General features: G+C 40.9%; 2 protein-coding genes across 2 annotated transcripts; both read right to left on the bottom strand.

Annotated features, from left to right (window-relative positions):
* Positions 1 to 3110: 3110 nt before the first annotated feature.
* atp6v0a2b (ATPase H+ transporting V0 subunit a2b) lies at positions 3111 to 13172 on the bottom strand. The gene is made up of 20 exons (XM_080499608.1): positions 12710 to 13172; positions 12341 to 12419; positions 11844 to 11941; positions 11621 to 11758; positions 11394 to 11491; positions 10477 to 10603; positions 10282 to 10364; positions 10077 to 10170; positions 9188 to 9400; positions 8580 to 8730; positions 7728 to 7867; positions 7455 to 7609; positions 7229 to 7319; positions 6558 to 6676; positions 6252 to 6462; positions 6013 to 6132; positions 5794 to 5913; positions 5582 to 5699; positions 4847 to 5018; positions 3111 to 4712 (listed from the first exon to the last, which is right to left on the bottom strand). Exons 1-20 carry the CDS (start codon positions 12824 to 12826, stop codon positions 4610 to 4612), a joined length of 2547 nt encoding a protein of 848 aa, XP_080355734.1. The 5' UTR covers positions 12827 to 13172; the 3' UTR covers positions 3111 to 4609.
* A 1438-nt stretch (positions 13173 to 14610) lies between these two features.
* On the bottom strand, positions 14611 to 18785 carry tctn2 (tectonic family member 2). The gene is made up of 18 exons (XM_080499885.1): positions 18663 to 18785; positions 18429 to 18542; positions 18238 to 18308; positions 17908 to 18109; positions 17706 to 17806; positions 17401 to 17600; positions 17195 to 17315; positions 16951 to 17104; positions 16775 to 16858; positions 16572 to 16694; positions 16404 to 16478; positions 16202 to 16300; positions 15986 to 16103; positions 15786 to 15889; positions 15540 to 15687; positions 15263 to 15406; positions 15058 to 15146; positions 14611 to 14785 (listed from the first exon to the last, which is right to left on the bottom strand). The coding sequence occupies exons 1-18, from the start codon at positions 18760 to 18762 to the stop codon at positions 14664 to 14666; spliced, it is 2169 nt and encodes a 722-aa protein (XP_080356011.1). The 5' UTR covers positions 18763 to 18785; the 3' UTR covers positions 14611 to 14663.
* Between the last annotated feature and the right edge of the window lie 885 nt (positions 18786 to 19670).

A 19670-nucleotide genomic window follows, 5' to 3' on the forward strand; every position in this document is an offset into this window, starting at 1 on the left:
CATGGAACCACTTTTATAGTCTCCTCGGGTCTTTTTTTTTTTTTTTTTTTAAAGCGCAGCCTGCTGGGTCTTTTTCACCCTGCCCCGTTTCAAGCTCACTGGAGACAAAGCGCACTGGAGGCGACCGCAGCGCTTTGCGCTCAACTCACCGAGAGCTGCACAATATCCAACTAATCAAGGAAAAAAGATCCGGAACTATTTGATATGAACAATAGGAATCTGTTCATTTAGTGCATTTGTATCACCACATGCATCCTAACACATCTATTATATGCATAGAATATAGAGTACAGAATACTTTATTTGTCATTTTATGTGCAATATAATGAAATTGCAGGTGTTGCTCCCTTTTGGATCAATAAAGTGCGCAAAAGTGGATAGTCGATAGTACATGTCATAAAAGCACCCATAATATAAATATATAAATAGAAAGCATATCTATCTATCTATCTCTCTATCTATCGCCCCAGTTAATTGTTTCTAGCCATGAATGTTTATGCAAAATGCGTAATCATCTTAATTTCTACATCAAATCTACTAAATCACAAACTGGACGAAACAAATGTGATTCTTTTCAGACTTTTTTTAATCAGTCAGTGACAAACACACATTGTCATGTTTCAATCTTAAGCAACCTGCTTCGAAATGAACAATTTAACCCTTCCCTTCTGCAGACTAAATCCAGATCATTTGACCTGACGGTCACCTCTTGAAGACCAGACACATGTATACAGTCAAAGCATCCCACGCACCTGACACTGTGACCAAAGCACATGAAATGAGTTTAGGTTGGTGAGGTGATAATGGTACACAGTTTTAAGTTAGAGCCACTGTGGCAGCGTGCTCACACCTTCACACTATCAGAAGGGCATTTAGACTGGCACAAAGTGCTTCCCACACCACCGAGAGAAGAAACATGGCTGAGTTAGCCCACCTGCTTCTAATCACAGCTTTAACTTAGGAACTGGAAGGTGAGCTAGAAAATGGTGTGTCAGAGTTCTGGGGGTTTTGTTCTTTTTCGAGGACACCCTTGGTGTTTTACGAGGCCAACCTGCACACACAATGGTGCCAGGCAGGCATGGGAGCAGTTTGTTAAATGTAAATCCCTGCAGTCACAAGCAGCTGAAAATAATTTTGATCCATGTGGAGGGAGACAGGGAGCAGTTCCAAAAGAGCTTTTTTTTTTTTTTTTTAATCTATCAATTCTATTGTAGTTACTGTGTTGCTTCCACAACATCCCTCTCCCTAATGTTTGGTCAGGAGTGCACTGTGAAACTACTACATCCAGCACTGCTTGTGTGGGAATGTACTTACTGATTAAGTGTGTAAATTTGTATTCAAGACCACAACACATTATTCTTTCTTTTCTTTCAACGAGACAATACAATTTGTCCCCCTCCTGTGTTTCACCATAAATATATCCAGATCTTTACTCTTCACAGTGGCTGTACTCCGTTAAAGCTGAGACGGAGCATGTCTGGCCTTTACACTCATGCCATTTAGCGAGAACTCGTGCTGCCGGCTCTTTGCTTTGCTGTGATTTACATCTAGGCGCCACAGTTTAAGCTAAAAAGCACATCCCTGATTGCAGCTGCACGTTCACAGCCAGGCCTGATGTATGCTGCACAGGGTATTACTCAGAACTGTTGTGGTTTTTTTTTATTTCAGTGTTTCTGTGACCTCACTGCTGGACCAGCTGCCAGGTCCTCCAGGGCTGTATGATTTTTTAAAGGGAACTTCACCTGCTTTGGCATGCTGACCTCAGCAGCCTAGATTAATCAGTTCTGCATTCGAGCTTCTTGATGAATGTTGTAATCAAACATATACTGCTACAGATGCAAGAAAATAACAACAAATAAAAGAAGGAAAGCTTTACTTTTCCACTTCAAATCACAGACCAATACATTGTAGTAGCTGTTATTTTGATTCAAACAGTGCTGGTCGATGGCGATAATAGTAAACAAAGATTTATTTGATAATCTTACAGTTTAAAGTCTCAGTAGTGATAGTGACAGTAATGGTAATAGTAACAGTAGGTCCCTGGAACAACTGAGCTGACAGAAAGGTCAGTACTATTACGTGCTGCCATCTAGTGACAAAATCAGGAAATGAAAAAACCTTTAAAATTGGATGGTTCTTGTTTACTCTGCAGGCCATGTTTAATCATATTTAGTCAAGTGATTGTTTTAATTTAGTTCCCACATTAGTTGATTCTTTTTTGTGGACAACCTAAGAAAACAGTCCTTCTTACCTTCTGGAGCTCAGCAAGAGACAGATGCACGTGGACACCGAGTTTGTTGAAGCGCTCCAGTTCTTGAAGCAAAACCACTGAGGTTGGAGAGATCTCTGGGCCAGATTTCTTAAGGATCACATCCCAATCAAATAAATTGATCGGCTTGGGGAACATGACTGATGTTTCCACCTGATTCACCTGTATGTTTGAAGGCCAAGAGAGAAAATGTAATTAAGAGCATAGTAGCAACAGCAGTAAAAGCAGACATCAAATGCGTTTTTATCTCATCTAATATTTTACAAAGTGAAACTGAGTGTCAGTGATTACAGAAAAAAAAATCCTCTCTTTGCAATCAAGATGAAGTAAACTAACAGTTACTGACCAACATGTCATTGGTCCATTTGGAGGGGCCTTGTAATCAACATCCTTGAGTCTGAAGAAGTGGAACTGTCCAAAGCTGTAGAAAATGGCATTTCCAAAGTCATCAGGTGAAATAATGATTATTTGTTTAAAAAAACCCTGTTTGCATGGTTAACAAAATGTGTTTAACTTCACCACAGCAGATATATATATATATATATATATATATATGGGGTTGTACATGAGTAACTGTAATATTACTGTGCTAATAATATTTCTGTCATCTTTGTCACCAATAAAATTGGGGGGGGGGGGGGGGGGGGGCATTTTAAAAGCCAAAAATAAAGGGACACCAAGTGCACTATCAAAATATTTGCTGCACACAAAATGTAGGGTTCATTCATTTGACCAATCTGTTCATAAAGTCTTCACACATTTCACAAACAGAAATCACTGATCTGACTCACTCAGCTGAACCCAGGCATAATAAAGAATACATGACACTAAGCACAACAACTCAAATGAATACAATTTATTAACATCAAAGTTGAATCGACAATTTTCTTAAAAGCATAAAGCTTGGAGTGTTTGTGAAAGAAAGAAAAAGTGATTTTCCATAACAAATACATGGCAAAATCAGAAAAGAAATGACAATAACCCTTCAACTAAAGTATTTAGAAATTTAGTTTGAAAGTAACCGATATTAATCAAGCATGACCTGCTTCACCAAGATTTCACACCATGTTGATCCAAATGTTATGGCTGTACCTTTCTTTAGCAAACTCATTTGTCGGTGAAATAATGTAGACAATACTATAAGGCAGCAGTTGTGATAATCAAGTCTAATCAACTTGGAGAAAGTCCTAAACTCAATTCTTTTCAGGCCAAACCCAGAACAACTTACTAATACAGGAAGTAAATATTGGTGCCTGGTGTCAGAACATACCCTCAGATTGTGCCAAGTATAGATATCAGATCTCTCATAGTACAGAGCAACAACAAATTCATTGATGGAATGTTAAATTATACAATACGTTGCAGGTGTGAAGGCAACACTGTGAATGCATGAAAAAAAATAAAAAGAAAAGAAATCACACCCCGCCGACATTCATCTGTGATCCCGATGCGCTTTAAAAATAAATTAGAAAAATAATTCTGCAAAAGTATATACATCTCAAGTCACACATGCCCAAATTGTTTTCAATATTTAAAAAAGGTCAAAGGTTATTTGCTGTGAGTTGGTGTCTTTAATCTGTACCGGGAACCCTGGAGAATGATACAATATGCTGTACTCGCGGTTGAATGTCTGTAAGGCAGTCAGTGCAACAACTACTAAACCAAAAGCTGGTTCACTACCCAGTGTATAAAAACCAGATATGCAAAACTGAAAGTAGTTACACAAGTCAAAAGGGACAGCATTGCCAACTAACGGGAAGCAAATAAGAATGTAATATATAAATTGGATGTTTAATGTTCTTTAACTTCAATAAGAATATCACAAATAATTGCTGTAAGGCTTTTATTTTGTGCAACCAAATATTATCTACTTACTCTATTCTTGTGTCGAAATGATCTAATAATTTGAAGTATGGCTTCATACAAATAAAATCCATAACCATGTACAACAGTGCCTGACAGGAGTTTGATGGTTGGATACACCTGGAGAGGAAGATGTTCAATTTGAACACCACATTTAAATTACAAGTCGTTCCTCAGTGAGCCGGGCTGACCGCAGGACGTGATGCACTTTAACTCCACTCCTGTGGAATCTGATCGGAATCTCTCCGCAGCAACAGTCTGAGCTCCTAAAACCGTCTGGAAATAAGGAAGTGATTGAGTTCGGCGTTTACAAAACTCATCACACAACTACCTTTACTCGACAGACTTGCTAAAAAGACCAACATAAATATAAGAATCACTTTGTGATGTCTCTGTATTACATCTTGATAAGCACAGAGGCCCGCTGGCTTGTTTTGGCGCCGCTCTTCACTTAACAGAATTATAGGGGTCGTCATGTCACAGCAAACCATCCTGCTCAAAGCTGGAGGGCAGGAGAGAGAAGGCAAAGGGGCAGAACTTGATTCCAGTCCCACTGTAGAATTTATTCTGAAACTCCACCCTGAGGGGGGAAAAAAAACAAAACAAACGACTGTTATGAATGAATTATAGTTAAAAAGAAGAAAAAAAAAACCCAAAAGCCTATCTCCCAAACACAATGGCTTTAAAAGGATTTGGGTTGGTGTTTATTCTTACCAGTGCAGCCGGAGAGCATGAAGAAACGCAGACAGACCCTCCATGACCAGGAGGATTGCCACAGTGAGGATGGCAAACAAACCAAATACTGGCACCAGGAAGAAAACCCCGAGACTGGTGTCCATCCGCAGTCCTACCCGCATAACCATGGCCCAAAGAACCTCCGACAACTCTGACACAGTCGAGAAAAGAAGAAAAAAAAAGAGAGAGATAAGAGAAAAGTACAAAAGTGGAACATGTGAGCGAATAATACTCAGCTGCCATTGATCAAAGTTTCCTTAATATGAAATCACTTAACATTGTTGCCGATCACATGTAGCTCTTCTCCAAGACTGTTGATAGAACATTTCTGTATGGAGGCTGTGCATGTATGGTCTGGTTGAAGTGTCCGCATGAGGAAACTTTTCATAAGATGAATCAATCTGGTGTTTAAGTTTATCCACATTCTAAAATCTGCTAACTTCTGGTAAGTTTGGAAAATAAGGAATGTAAAGGCAAAAATTGTGAAGTCATCCTCGGCTTTCGGTCCACTGCATTCACACAAACTGGCAGCAATACTTATCTTGCCTGCCTCGTGTGCTGAAAGAGGGAATAATTATAGAGTCCTATTCATGTCGTGCGGGCAGAGTGAGTTCAAACAGTAACTCAGGTTTGTGCATTTGTGACTGCACCAATGAACAAAGGGAGAAACGATCTGCATCTCTTTTTTTTTTTTTTACAAAGCGTCATACTCACGGGCATGTGCAAGACTCAGGGCCCAGAGCCGGAGGTAGGAGGCCGTGTTGGAGATGCAACCCAAACAATACTCTATGGTGTGGATGGCCTGATGAAGGAACTCATCCGCAGTGTTGAACTATTGCAACAACAACAACAACAAAAAAAGACTTCATCTTCAGATCGTGTAAAGAAACAAACCGTCAAGCGCAATGACCGTTCGCCGCGCCAACCTCCTCTGTGTGGTGCTCTCCACTGGTGGAGATGTCACTGTGGCTGCTGCCCTCCTCCATATCATGCGCCCTCATCAGGTAGACCTCCTCCTCACTGTTTCTCCGCACGCGCTCGTATCCCTGGCGACACAGAGCATTTGCATATGTCCACACATAATTCAGGTTTCCGAGGACGGTTTGAATATGTTCCCCGAGGAGCTGAACGTCTCAAACGCTCACCCTGTACATTCCTAAACGGTGGCTTCCACTTTGAAGCCAATAAAGGTAGAGCGGCTTGCCCAGCAGTAAAACGGGCACTGAGAGAAGAGCGAGGATCACCAGAAACACCTGCAGGCCAGTCTAGAGGGGAAATAAACAAACAAAAAACAACCGCTGTGCTGTAACAACGTATTCACTCTGACCAACAAGATTTGTTCTGTGGAAAAACAATCTGCAGCAGCTTGAATAAAGCTTCTCACCTGTCCGGGGAAAAGAGGCTGCACAGACTCGCCCTGCATGAGGAACATGTTTATGAAGTGGATGAGGATGCTGGGGGCTTGCGTGGCGGTCTTCGCCGAGAAGGTCATCCACTTGTAGAATATCATGAACACCAGGTAGCCAAACAAACAGAGCAGGAACAGGAGCTCAGGGAGGAATACCAAGTACAGGTTGTGCTTCTTCCTGAAGTGGCTGTTTTTTTGTTGGAAAATTTGTAGTCGGTGAATAAAACGAACGTCAACGATACTGGATTTCCAAAGAAGCAAGGCCAACAAATCAATACTTACATGTGATTGTATGTGCTGAGAATGACTCCAAAGCTCATGTGTATGACTCCCAATATTACCGACATCTTCATTTTATAAGAGTTCAGAAATGTAAGACGGTTGGAAGCCAAGTTCCAAATCTACAACATAAAGAGAAACAAAACAAAACATGATTACTGCAGTGTAAGAAATCTCACAAAGACTTAGTTTTGTTTTCTTCATTCCTTCAGCCATGTTGGGGTGGCACAACTGTCTGTAAAGGGAATCCAATTATTACTAAATTGACTAATTATCAATAATGCTAATCGAGGTATCAATAACCTTAATTCCAGACATTCACCAATACTTAAGACAATGCATGTCCTTGTCTCACGGATACAAACGATTGCCTAATGCAATTTACTGTATCCACTCTAGACATGACCCACCTACACTGAATATTCATGTAATGGGATTACACCAACTCACTTTTTTACTCCATTAAACTGGTAGTTCTTTTTGTTGGGGGGACTGCGATTGGGTGAGAAAGATGTGTGTATGCACAGTGTTGCCTTGGCTGTTTACTTTGTCTTACGATGTTTTGGAATGTAAAGTGAGACGTTGTATCCCAAGGGCCTACCATTTCAGTACATTTAAATGCAAATACAATTCATGATACACGGGATTACCGGTCGTTTGCATCGTCTACTCACCGGGTCAATTCCCAGCGGGTAAGGTCCTTTGAAAACGCCTGTAACATTTGGATCCAGAGTTAGAAATCTGTTCCCGTAGACATCTTCCATCCTGTTGGACACAATGCAAGTTCTCATCACCCGAACAAATCCTCAAGCTTCACCTTGAGGCGATACATTATTTATTGGACTTTTCTGTAACTTGCCCACATTAATATCATTTTTACACTTGTCGATTGCTACTCACTTCCACTCTGTGTTAAACATGGCGCTCACGTTCCACCCAGAGCCAAATATATTGAGGGACTTTGAGAAACAGTCATTGTATATCAGACCAGTGTAGATGGAGAACAGGCCCATCATTAAAATGATATAACGTCCCTCAAAGAATGTGTTCCAGATCTGCAAGCAAAAACCAAAAAAAAATCTAATCATTTCCTTCACACATGGAGGTTAAAAACCAGGCAAGACAAAAGAAACCCTTCATATGGGTGCCAATACATTTGGAGCGCTCACACACCTCATTCCTGGTTTTCTTCAGTTTGCGATTGTTCTCATATAAAACCATCCAAAAGGCAAACATGGTCATGATGATTCCGTGACCCAGGTCTCCGAACATCACGGCGAATAAGAATGGGAACGTTATGATTGTGAACGGCGCTAAAAGAGAGACGCAAATCAGAACTCGTCAATATGAAAAATATATAGTGTAACATCACTGTGGGGTCTAACCACGGGACGATAAACAAACGAGTCACACACGCAGACCAATGGCCAAGATCAACCCAAGACACAATTCAAAATACAAAATTACTGTTTCAGTCAGAAAAGAGGACATAACAAGCAGCAACAGATGGCAATAATATTTACAGTGACACAGCAAAAAAGCTATACCTGCTAAAGACTAAAGCCTATATTGTTAGAATCAACTAACTTTTTTCCGCCTCAGGAGAAAGAAAAACATTGTGACAGATAACATCTTAAATAGATTTTTTTTTTCTTTTCAAAGAAAGTTAGAGCGGTCTAAAGATTTCATACAACGTGCAATGAATATAAATAGTTCTTGCTGATGTCTGTGGGGGTTTTCATTAAAATTAAGGGGAAAAACCTTATTTCTAAGTTATGCATTTTTTCCAGATCAAAACTAAGATCCAGACCGAAGATCAAGTTGAGGTGTACGTGGCCAAAAAAACCTCAAACAAGTTTGGCAGCAGTGCTGTATGCACAAGTACAGAAGAACTTAAATAACAGTGTGAATGAACTTTAGTCCTAAGAACTCATCTTGGTTGACGATAAAGCTGTGGCTACATGGGGGAATTCTAATGAAAGACTCTTCATTCCAGTTCAGCTCATGACAAAGTGTGCCTCTCACCAGGGTTAACCTCTCCATAGGTTCCCACTCCATAAGCGTCCACAATGTTCTGAAAGCCAGAGGTGAATTTGTTGGTCCGAATCAGGGTGGGCGGAGTGTCAGCAGTGGGGATCCGATTGACAAAGGAAGGAACCGTCGCCCCACTTTTTGTCTGGAATATCAGAATGAAATATCTTATTGGTGCAAGTAGGCGATTTTCTCATAATGTGGTCAAAGTCAGATAAGTACGGCAAACGGATGGTGGCGCATGAGAAACAATTAAGAGTTGGAAGTGGGCAGATAGAATGTTGTATTGTGGTTAATTGGCTTGACCTAATCGAATTACTGCAGTCCACCCGGGGAATGTGACAAACTATTTCAGGATCAGTTATTCTCAATGGTGCAAATGCATTTTTTTCTTAACCCCAAATTTACATGGTTCCCCTCTTTAGAGTAAAAACTGAATAAACAGTAAACCGTTACAGACCAAGTGTAACAAAATGTAATTTTCTTGATCAAAATAAGGGCCGAACAAACAATGTCTCACACTGAAGTTACTTCTTGAATGAACAACTGGTCAAACGAACAGAAGAGTCAAAAAAGGAGCTCTTTTGCAGGAGTTTTCTCACCGAACCATCTTCCAGCGCTCTCCGCAGAGCTGGGATGTCGTTGACGGGACACCACACCTCAGCGATCAGACACTTATTGGTCACATCAAAACTACACAGGTTCAGAATGTAGTAGATGGCCTTCATTTTCTTGACCTGGATGACCCAGGTGTAGACGGACTCTGAGGCCTTCATCAGGACTTGCCTCAGGTAGTCTTCTGTCCTGTGAAGCACCTGGATAGGAAAACCACCATGTTTACTTGGGTAAACACATTACATACTTAAGATGGGTTTAAGATCCCAGAACGCTCATATACATCTTACAACCAAATATTGAACGTCAAACACAGCGCAAATATTGGCAATGAATGAGCTTTATGTGGTGTGTTCAGGAACACACAACATAAAATGAAGCAAGACGAGAGGTGGGGGGGGGGGGGGGGGGGGTGAGAAAAGCATGCACAAAAAGAAAGGAGCCAGTTGAGTTTAGCAGAGGCCTCATGTTGATCATGTGCTACAGGGAGGGGGTAGCAGTTCTAGTTTACAGTCACAGCAGGTTGGAGCTACTTCAATGATTCACCGTGAATTGCCTCGGACACAAATCACACCACAAAGGCTTGCAAGAACAGCCAGGTTAATCTTACAGAAAATAAATCAGCCATTCACTTTTGATCTCTGTTCTTTGACCGTGAAAATACCAGCTTGAGGGAGAAATCCTGATGCTATTGTCTGAACATCAATGAGACTGACTGAGAAAAAGAATTTCTACCATGCAAAAAAAACAAAAAAAACAAAACAAAAGCAAACACAAAAACCTATAAATCTCTAGTTATCAGGATTGTCTACTTTTAGAAGTTTTAGAAACGACACATTTCTTTGACCAGTAGCAGTGATAAAATGTGACACGCACCGTGTGGAGGTCCTGAATGCGAGTCCTTAACCCCTCGACGACGTCACTCCTCTCCTCATTGCTACTGGGATAAGGATACAGGTGACAGTGGTAGCTGTTGAGCAAAACAGCGTGTCAAAGATATGTCACCGCGTACAAAGAAAAACAGGAATAACTTCATAAAAACTGAGGGCAGCCTGTAAAAAGTACAGAGTGCAGTAATTACCAGTCACAGATCTTCTTCACTTTCTGGCCAATCTGGTCTCCCCAGTAGGAGATCAGGAACACGACGCTTTTGGTTGGCTCACCCTGCGAACAGACGCATCAGGGAAAAGGGAAATTATGTTTGCATCATCATAGTTGCACGACATTTTAAAGCAGCTTGGAAAAGTTGTCCTTCAAATCGACTGGCACAACATACTGTGTTGGGATCATCCAGATACTCCTCGACTTCAGCGTAGCTGAGGATGGTGTAGCCTTTACAAACTCGCCAAAGCATCCGCTCAAAAGCCTCGATCTTCGCCCGCTGGATAAGCCCCGAGGTGAAGCTGTAAAGTAGTGAGAGGAACATTGACATACAAGATACACAAGTTTATGTTCAACATCAGCAATACGTCATTACTAGAAATATCACACACACAACCTTGAATAAGATTATTCAAACATAGAATATGCATTGTGTTAATTACGGAACTACACTATCAAACTGGAGACGTCTCATCTCTAAGAGGTTAACTGAACAAAGAGAAATTCAGAGCACAAAATAATAAGAGGATTCTCTTCCAACTATAAAAAGCGTCTCAAAATTAACAATGAACCTAAAGCTCACAGCATTAAAAGAGATGCACCATTTTCAGCTAGAGATGTGGAGAGACTTCATTTGGTTGCTTTGCGTTGTCAAGGTTACTCTAATCCTTCTTTATTATAGGTGCCCATTAACAACCAATCAGTCCTCTCGTTCAACCAAGTCTCTGCCGTTCACAGTGGCGGTAATGCTTGTGAGAAACAATCTAATCTGAGCAGACTTTTTATTTGAGTCACAGCTGCACATCAGTTCTCGCCACATGTGAATGATTTGGCTGTTGGTAGCATTAATGAAGTGTGTCAGTGTATAAATAGAGCTGAAAGAATGTACACAGAAGAACTTAGAAGAGGCAACTGAATCATTTGGTTCAACTGAAGCCTTTTTTTTTAATTAGCTGCACTTGCTGTGCACAAACACTTCTTTTATTATTTCACAAAAAAAAAAAACCTACTGTAAACTTTTTAATGTAAGAAAAATAAGCTAAATTCTAACAAATATAGCACTGATATTGGTAAATGAATCTCACCACTGACCCTAGTTTGGCTCCCAGCCTCTGCATGCTGCTGTAGTCCATCACGGTGTCTTTTTCTAGGAAGGGGAACTCTTCATACTGCACTTGTAAGGACTCGCGCTAAGAGTAAACACAGAACACAAGCTGCGATTGAGACAATCTCTCTCAAAACAGTAAAGAAAAGCTACTGCATACATATCGACATGCAAGTACAAAGACCGCAGCGATCATACAAAAACTCCTACCGACCTCAGTGGTTCTCTGCACAAAGCTGCGGGTGATGCGCAGCATGTGTGTGTACTCCGTCAGCTCCAGCAGATTCTTCTGCAGCTTCTCTTTATTCCTGGTCACTTCACCCAATTCCATCTCCAACCGCTGCAGCTGCTCCTGTGAGCAAATAAAACAGTATCCATCCAACAACAGTATGCACAAGGCAAAAAGGAGCGATAACAAGAAAATAACGTGAACTCACCATGATGTTCATAATATTCTTTGGTAACGGGGCCACTGGGTTCACGTCTCTATCTGGCAGTGAGATATCTGCTTTCTTGATTTCCCTCAGCAGGTATCCTGTTCAAAGTAAACAAAAAGATGTCTTGAGTATCACCACGGTCAGATAGCCTGACCCGTGTGGATCAAGATATCGTAACGTGTTCCTCTTTTTTTAATCTAATAACACAGCGCTGAGTTAGCCGAGTTCTGCATTTCCTTCAAAATAAATCAACGACCAGCTGACATCTCTCATGACTGAAAGGTCACGGATTGGCTTTGCCATTCAGTCCAGGGAAGCCGTTTTGCCTTTTTTTTTTAAGTATTCATTACTACCAACATTTCACCATAACTAAACATTTACTTTCAATGAGGAAAAGGATCTTATCTCCAATCCAAAGTATGGCTTTTAATCAGCTGATTTCATAACTGGAATAGCTCTCAAGGTAAAATGCAAATCCCAGACAAGCATGCCCTTACCGAGGATCCTCTCCATCTCTTCACATTTTTTCATCTCGTTGACGTGCTTTCGTTGAAAACAATTGACAGATGGATTGAGCTGAAAGGAGTGCAAGAATAAATAGAATGTAAGCACAAAGTTATTATCACAAACCAATGTAAAGCACACCAACAACCAAAGCACTAGAAGCATTTTACTTCAGCTGTGATCTACAGGATGGTTTAATTTCTACACGAGCTTGGACATGAGAGGAGTTTCAGTCCCATGTGTTACATAAGTCCAGCGCCTTAAACAAACACACTGCTGCGGACTACCAGAGTCAAGTCACTGCGGTCGAAAACTCAGCAACAAGTTTCAGATGTTTGAATCGTGTACATTAGGGGACTCACGTCTCGGAACTCCACCAGTCCCAGCTCTCCCAGCTCACTGATGCAGTCGTACGCGGAGCCGGACTGCAGGAAGAGTTGGGCCAGACACATCTCCTCACCCCGGAGCAAAGAGCACATCTTGACAGCTGGCTCCCCCGCCGACGGGCCACTACTATCTAACTGGAGCGGTTTCTGTGCGATATTCGTCAACGACTTAGTGTTAAATCGTCCCCGGTCATTGTCACGTCTCGGCTCAGGTGATAAAATGAATATTTGACGATCATTCCGCTGACTTTACTCAGCCGAGGTGTTTTCCTGTTAGCTAGCTAATTGGCTAGCCGCCGGTGTTAGCGTTGTCCAGTTGATTCCTGCTTCCTTCTTTATTTTAAAATAAAATAAAAAATATTTCTATTGAAAAGATGTTACGGTCGCCGGCGTCGTTTACTCCCAAGGTGTGGGAGAAACATCCTTCATAGTTGATGAAGTTTTGGACGTCCGCTGCGTCTGAGGCGATCCACGTCACTTTACTTCAGACTGTTGAACACAACCAAGTTCCACAGCAGCGGAGGTGGAGCTGACCAATAAGCGGCGTCTGTCTGAGCATGCGCACTTTAGATCAACGCACCTCTAATCTCCTTTCCGATCCAAGTAGAATCTCAGCCGATATCACCAACACCGATACTTGGTCAAAAAAGCTGAAAAATGAAAGTAATCCTAAACTTGTGTGGTGAAATTATTTTCAAGTCATAACTATTGAAAGACTCCAAGGTCTATGATGCGCTATATTATTCTTTATCGCAGCCCCAAACATGTTATTATCTATTCACATCTCATTTAATTGTTTTGTAATTTTGTCAAGTGGTCAGTTACGGCAAAGGTGTTCCTTTAGTGAAGCTATACAACACCAGTGAATTTACTTCTGATCATCATATTTTCTGAAGTGAGAGTTTTTGTCTGTAATCTTTCATCTCTAACATAATATAGTAGTTCATGCGAAAATTGACAAACTTGGTATCGGAAGAATTGATATTTTAGTTTTGTCCTGCACATGTTGTGACGAGAGCTTTAAGCCCTCAAACAAAATGAGTGCTACATATGAGTACCATATGAAAAAGAAAATGTTGACATGTTCAAAAAGGAGTAGGAAGAAGGATAAACTTATTGAATTCTACCTCCTGTCTGGTTAGTATGTTTTGATATTGTGTGCATGTTGTTTTGTTTTCACAATGTAATACTCATAAACTTGAATAACCACAAAATAAAGCAAAAAAAAAAAATTGTCTACCAAGTAAACAAACAGGTAGATTAACAGAATCTAAAAATAAATAACCTTTCTTCTTCCCTGTACTTGGTGAAGTTTGGACATTTAAAGGTAATCTATGTAACTGAAGGCATCTGGAGATTCTTGCGAAGTCAGAGTTAGCCATAGCCATAGATGTTGAGATGTTTTTATGTGAGAGAATTTAGTTTGTATCATCTGCAACTGAGCAATTGATAAAATAGGAAATAGTTGTGGTCCTCAACTTTGTGAAGGACTCTTTGAGTTAAAAAGAGCTCCTGAGGTTAATAGCTACTGCCTCAGTCGAGTTACTTCTTATTATCATGTGTTCTGCAAAGAGGAATTGGCTGCAATCTTTCCTCTCTACAGGAATCATACCATACTAATAATAATAATAATAATAAAAATCTAATCTCTGCCGAGTTAAAGTGTGATCCTCATTCTTCATATTTCATGGACTATTAGGGCATTTACTTGTTTGAAATTCACAAATACTCACAAATAGCCAAAGAGATAATTGTTACATTGATCAAAAAGAACAGAGAACAAGGAATCTATGTCACAAATATTTTTATTAGAAAACTCTGTACTTAACTATTTACATTACCAAAATCACAACGACAACAAAAATGACATATTCAAAATTTACAGCCAGTATTTAGCCTTTCAAGAGTGTCTTGTACATTATCTCAAAATCTAGAAAGCAGCGCTGTTCCACACCTGCCGGATTTGTCTCCATGGGGTTCCCAGGATCGAGGCAGTGATGAAAAAGAAAACTAAAATCATTCCTTTAGCTAGCGCCAGATGATATGGTTCACCTGAGGGGAAGAGAGATACAATGAATCATTAATGCTGCTGTCAAAACCCGTCACTCTAATCACTGATGTGTTCCTGGTATAGACGCATTACAAATGTGGGATGTGAGATTTTCTATCTCTCAACAGACAGGTGTACAATGTTAAAATGCAGATTTCAAAGGTGGTGTTGATGTGTTGAATAAAACTTTGGAATTGACAGGAACACAAAATGTTTTATGCTTTCCACAAAAACAAAAAGTAGACCATTTTCCTTATATTAGATAAACATCTACCTGTGTAATACTTTGTGAAGGGGAAAGCGAGCTCAGGCCAACACACATCGTTCCTGTTACAGTCGTATTCTGTGAAGTTGATCTGAAACCTGCAGGTAAACCATCAAAAAAGTTAAATGCCGTGTTTCAATGGGCGAGGTCGCACGTCTGACGTATTTCATCTGGCTCAACATGTCTCCTTTTTAAGATCTGTTTGACCAAGTACCTGGTTGTTGGTGGTCTGGTCTTGATGGGAATGTCAATAAAAGTGACCGACGATGTGACGGAAAACGTCCAAGTTTCCGCTGGATCGCTACATTCAGAGACTTCCCCGCCCCCACAGTCCGGCGCCCAGGTGGACAAGCCGTGACTGAAAACAAACAGAACGGAACCCTTTTTCACACTGATTTGAAACACATTCCAGTACACACAGTGAGAAACAGCTCCTTCACCGGATCAAATGTTACTTGCACTTTAGCGATGATTTTGCAGCAAACACACACCTGACTTGCACACCATGGATTTCCCTTTGAGGTATTCCCTCTGCCGTGCCAGTAATAACACTCCAAACTTGGATATGCTGGTGGGCTGGAATACCGTCACAAGAACCTGAAGACTCCTCAAAGGCTGTGCTCGAGTTCACGTTGTCAACTGGAATAACATGTTTTTGTCAAACATTTGACAACAAATAAAGGTGCAGTATATCAGAAATATATAATATTTATTGCATATTTAAACAGTGTACTTACATCTTATATTCACCCAGTCTGTCATAGTTAAATAATCTGGGTTTCCGATCTTTGCCACGTACTCGGCTGTGATCAAAGCTGTTTGAAGAGTAACCACAGTCTCTCTAGAGGACAAATAAACAATGTGTTGGCTCTCATGTAATACCAATACATACCAAATATATCATCACGTTTGGAGAGTGAACTCATGGCCTACTGACCTTAATAGAGCACACTGAGTCAGATTCTGTTGACTGACAGGTAGCACACAACCTGATGTTGAATTTACTCCAAATAGAACCTGTTTCTTCTCTGCAGTGGAACAAAGTCCATCGCTCACTAGTGGACAAAGCAGAACATAATGATAATCACCATATTTTATCATTAAGCTGATTACAGCACGTCAGCAATTAAGAGCAGGACTTTTTGGGCGATACCTGGTTTCCAAATATTGACTGATGTTCTCTCCATAAAGCCCGTGCTGTTGTCCGAAGTGTTAATTATCCCAGCAATAACAGGCCTTCCCACCTGATAGCCTGCCATTTGAAATATTTGGGTAATCACATGTCACATAAACCGAAAATGACGTAATACCTACAAATGGTTAAATACTACTTAGACTACTAGGATTCTTCTCACCTGGATTCCCTGAGTTGGGCTCACCATTAAACTCTCCATTCAGGAACACAGCAGAATATCTTGTAGTTAACATTGCTGTTAAAAAAGACATGAAAGTAGGAATGCAGCAAAACTGTAAGAAAAAAAGTTTGGTTGCTGTCCAAATCATTGGAAAGCATAAGAACGTACCATTCCCACTGAAGGTGATGCTCCCCACAGTGCGCGTCAGCGTGACACCTGTGATAGCATTTCCTTTCCAGTAGAATTTATAATCCAGGACTAAGGTGACATTTTCACACTCCACCTTTTGAACTTGAGGTGAAAATAAGTCAGTGTTAAGGTTTATTTTCCTTTTAGGTTGCTGCATCAATAATGTGTTGTCTTTAACGTACCTGAAGAGGAGCCGGAGTTACTTTCATATATGAAGGATGACAAGTCAGTGGCCACTTCATCGATCACTTCCACCACGACATCGCCTGAAAGGTTGAAGTATAAAGACAGCAGTTATTCAAAAAGAAATACACCATATTAAAGAAGTGCTTCAGTATGTGTGGCAGGGACAACATACCCCCTTCCCCATTCTTCAATGTCATGCTCAAATCTGTTTGTGACATCTGTAAGGGAGCTCCAGTTGGACAAGAGTGAAGCCAAGTCACACACTTGACGTCAAAATTTTCCAAAAAAGCAACAGGGGCGTTGTTTACGCACTGTCCGAGAGCCTTCTGTTGGTCACAACAAACAAACAAACAAACTGGCAATAGATCTTGCACAAGTCATTGAAAGATGTATTAAAAAACATACGCACACATTACCTGGGGAATAGTGAAAAACTCATCATTGAACTTGAAGATCGGACTCCCTTGTATGAGAACATTGACAGGTGTCGGAGTCGGCAAAACGGGTGTTTGAAATGACGGGCCAGGTTTGGATGCACTGGACAGGTTAAAGGCCAGGATGAAGAATATAAACATGATATCGTAAACACGAAAACACGTGAAAATGATAAGTTATTTCTCACGTTGTGGCTCCTTGGTAAAAGAGTCCAAGGTAAGGGTTGTTTTCAGGTGGAGATTCAACACATAGAAATGGAAACCAGTCTGGAGAGTTTTGAGACGACTGCACTGAACACTGGTAATCTGGGACAGGAGAAACTTGCCCACCAAAAGGCCCCGGCAGACACTGGGACACAAACAGCTTCAAATCCTCATCAGAGCAGTCCTGTTGACAGTGGCACACAGGTGAATCCTTACTGAATGATGAGGGGGGAAAAAAACAAACTTGAACGCTGATAAAAAAAAAAAAATGCTGAAAAATCGGAAATACCTTATCACAGCAGCAGCGGACATCACATACTCTGAATGTCAGGTCACAGGGACAAGTGCCCAAAGGTTCATACACTTGGTTTGGAATGACTGTTTTGTTATCTGAAATCAAGGTGATGATTCATATATTCAGATTCTTTGATAGTTTTGACCTCGACCATTGAGAGATGATGATGGTGAGACAGAAGCTTCATCTAAATTACCAAATCCGTTATTCGCAGGGACAAGTCGTGCGTGTATCTTGACCTGGACCAGCAGGGACGCCCGGGGCGTGCCATTCACACAGGCGGACAACTGAAGGGTTTCCAACACACACAGCGGCTTCGGGCAGCAGTCTGAGTTCGTGTCATTCTCACGACACAAACGCAGACTTTGATTGAGCTTCAGCTGTACTCGAGCCGCATTCTGAAACAACAAATCAAACGGAGTTGAGCATGTGTGAAATACATGTTGCGGAACGCATTTATTTTGAGCGAGTGCATACATTTCACGAGTCGCTGTTATAAAAAAACACATTACGCTCAATTTGTCACCTTTCCCAGATGCTCTCTTGTGAGCTCCCACTGCGTTGCTTCGGGAACACATGATGGGGATCCGACGCTTCCTGCAAAGGAACACGAAACTCAGTCCACCACAAAGTGAGTCTGTAAAACAATATCAACGATCGCAGGCACATGGACTCCGACACGATCTGCAGAGGGTCTGGTGTGTTTCCATCGTTGACCTGTAGTGTTGGACGGAGAAACTGTCCTCAGATTCAGAGAGACGTCCGAAGATTTTCCCAGCAAAAAGGCGCTGATCACCGGTCCCGTTGAAGTCAGAAAAGATGGCTGGAAAACTGTTGAAAGGACGATTGCATTCAGATTACAGCCCGCAAACCACGGTAAACTAAATATAAATCCCCAAATGTATCATGAACAGTTTAGCGTCAGTCACTTCCTGTTAGCCGAGTACCTACCGAGGATATTCTGAGTGTGAGAGAACGACAGGAAGAATAAAACGCCTACGAACTGAAGCGTAATGACTGTTGAGGATGTTTTAATCTCAGAATGAGCCATTTGATTTGCCTTACATTATGAATTCGACATATTTGTACACTCTTTCTGGTGTCATAGCAACAAAGATCCAAACTAATCACAGTCCGGGGATTTCTTCCTCTGCTGACAGCGCTGAGCCAAGTCTAAGTATCAGCGCCCCTTAGAGGTCTGGAGCAGTAACGCGCAGTTCAGCCAAGTAAAAGAACACACGGGTTTTAATATTAACCATATTCTTGTTGACAAATAAAAATAGAAAAATAGAGACAATTTCTATCATTTATTCTCACAAACATAGAAAAGTTTAGAAACTATTGATCACAATTCCCCCCAAAAGTATACATGCAACTATGTTATCCATCTTAAAGACGAGAACCTTTCAACTGATAAGCTATTAAACTATATTCCTCAGATATTGAACAATTAATAATAAAAAAAAAGTTTAATTCCTGCATGTATGTTAATCTTCATGATAATGTTATTACAACTGAGTTATACTGACATTCACGTTGACATTTAAAAAGTCAGCATTTTAATAATAACTTACAGGTTCTGTCCTGTCTTGGGGATCATTTCTGTTACGAGTTTGCATGTTCGCGTTCCGTGTAGATTTACTCAGCCACTTTACATGAATTAGTATCTGACAGTGATTTGATAAAGCAGGTGTTGTAGATGGACTGGCGTTTCTTTCAATCACTAATCTGCCCACCCACCTGTATTCTTTATGTATGAATTTTTCTTCTATATTCCAATTTCCATCTTGTATTCATGGCGTCAATACTACTACATTTGTATTTGTCGATACAGGATTCAACCACCAGGGTGCAGCACGCAGCACGACACCACGATGACTGTTGGTTCACTGATAGTAGAAGTAGTGATGTGTCACGTGACATCTCAACCAACATGCTGCCTTGTGTCTAAAAAGTGTC

Source organism: Blennius ocellaris (genome assembly GCF_963422515.1).
Source record: "Blennius ocellaris genome assembly, chromosome: 7".
NCBI lineage: Eukaryota > Metazoa > Chordata > Actinopteri > Blenniiformes > Blenniidae > Blennius > Blennius ocellaris.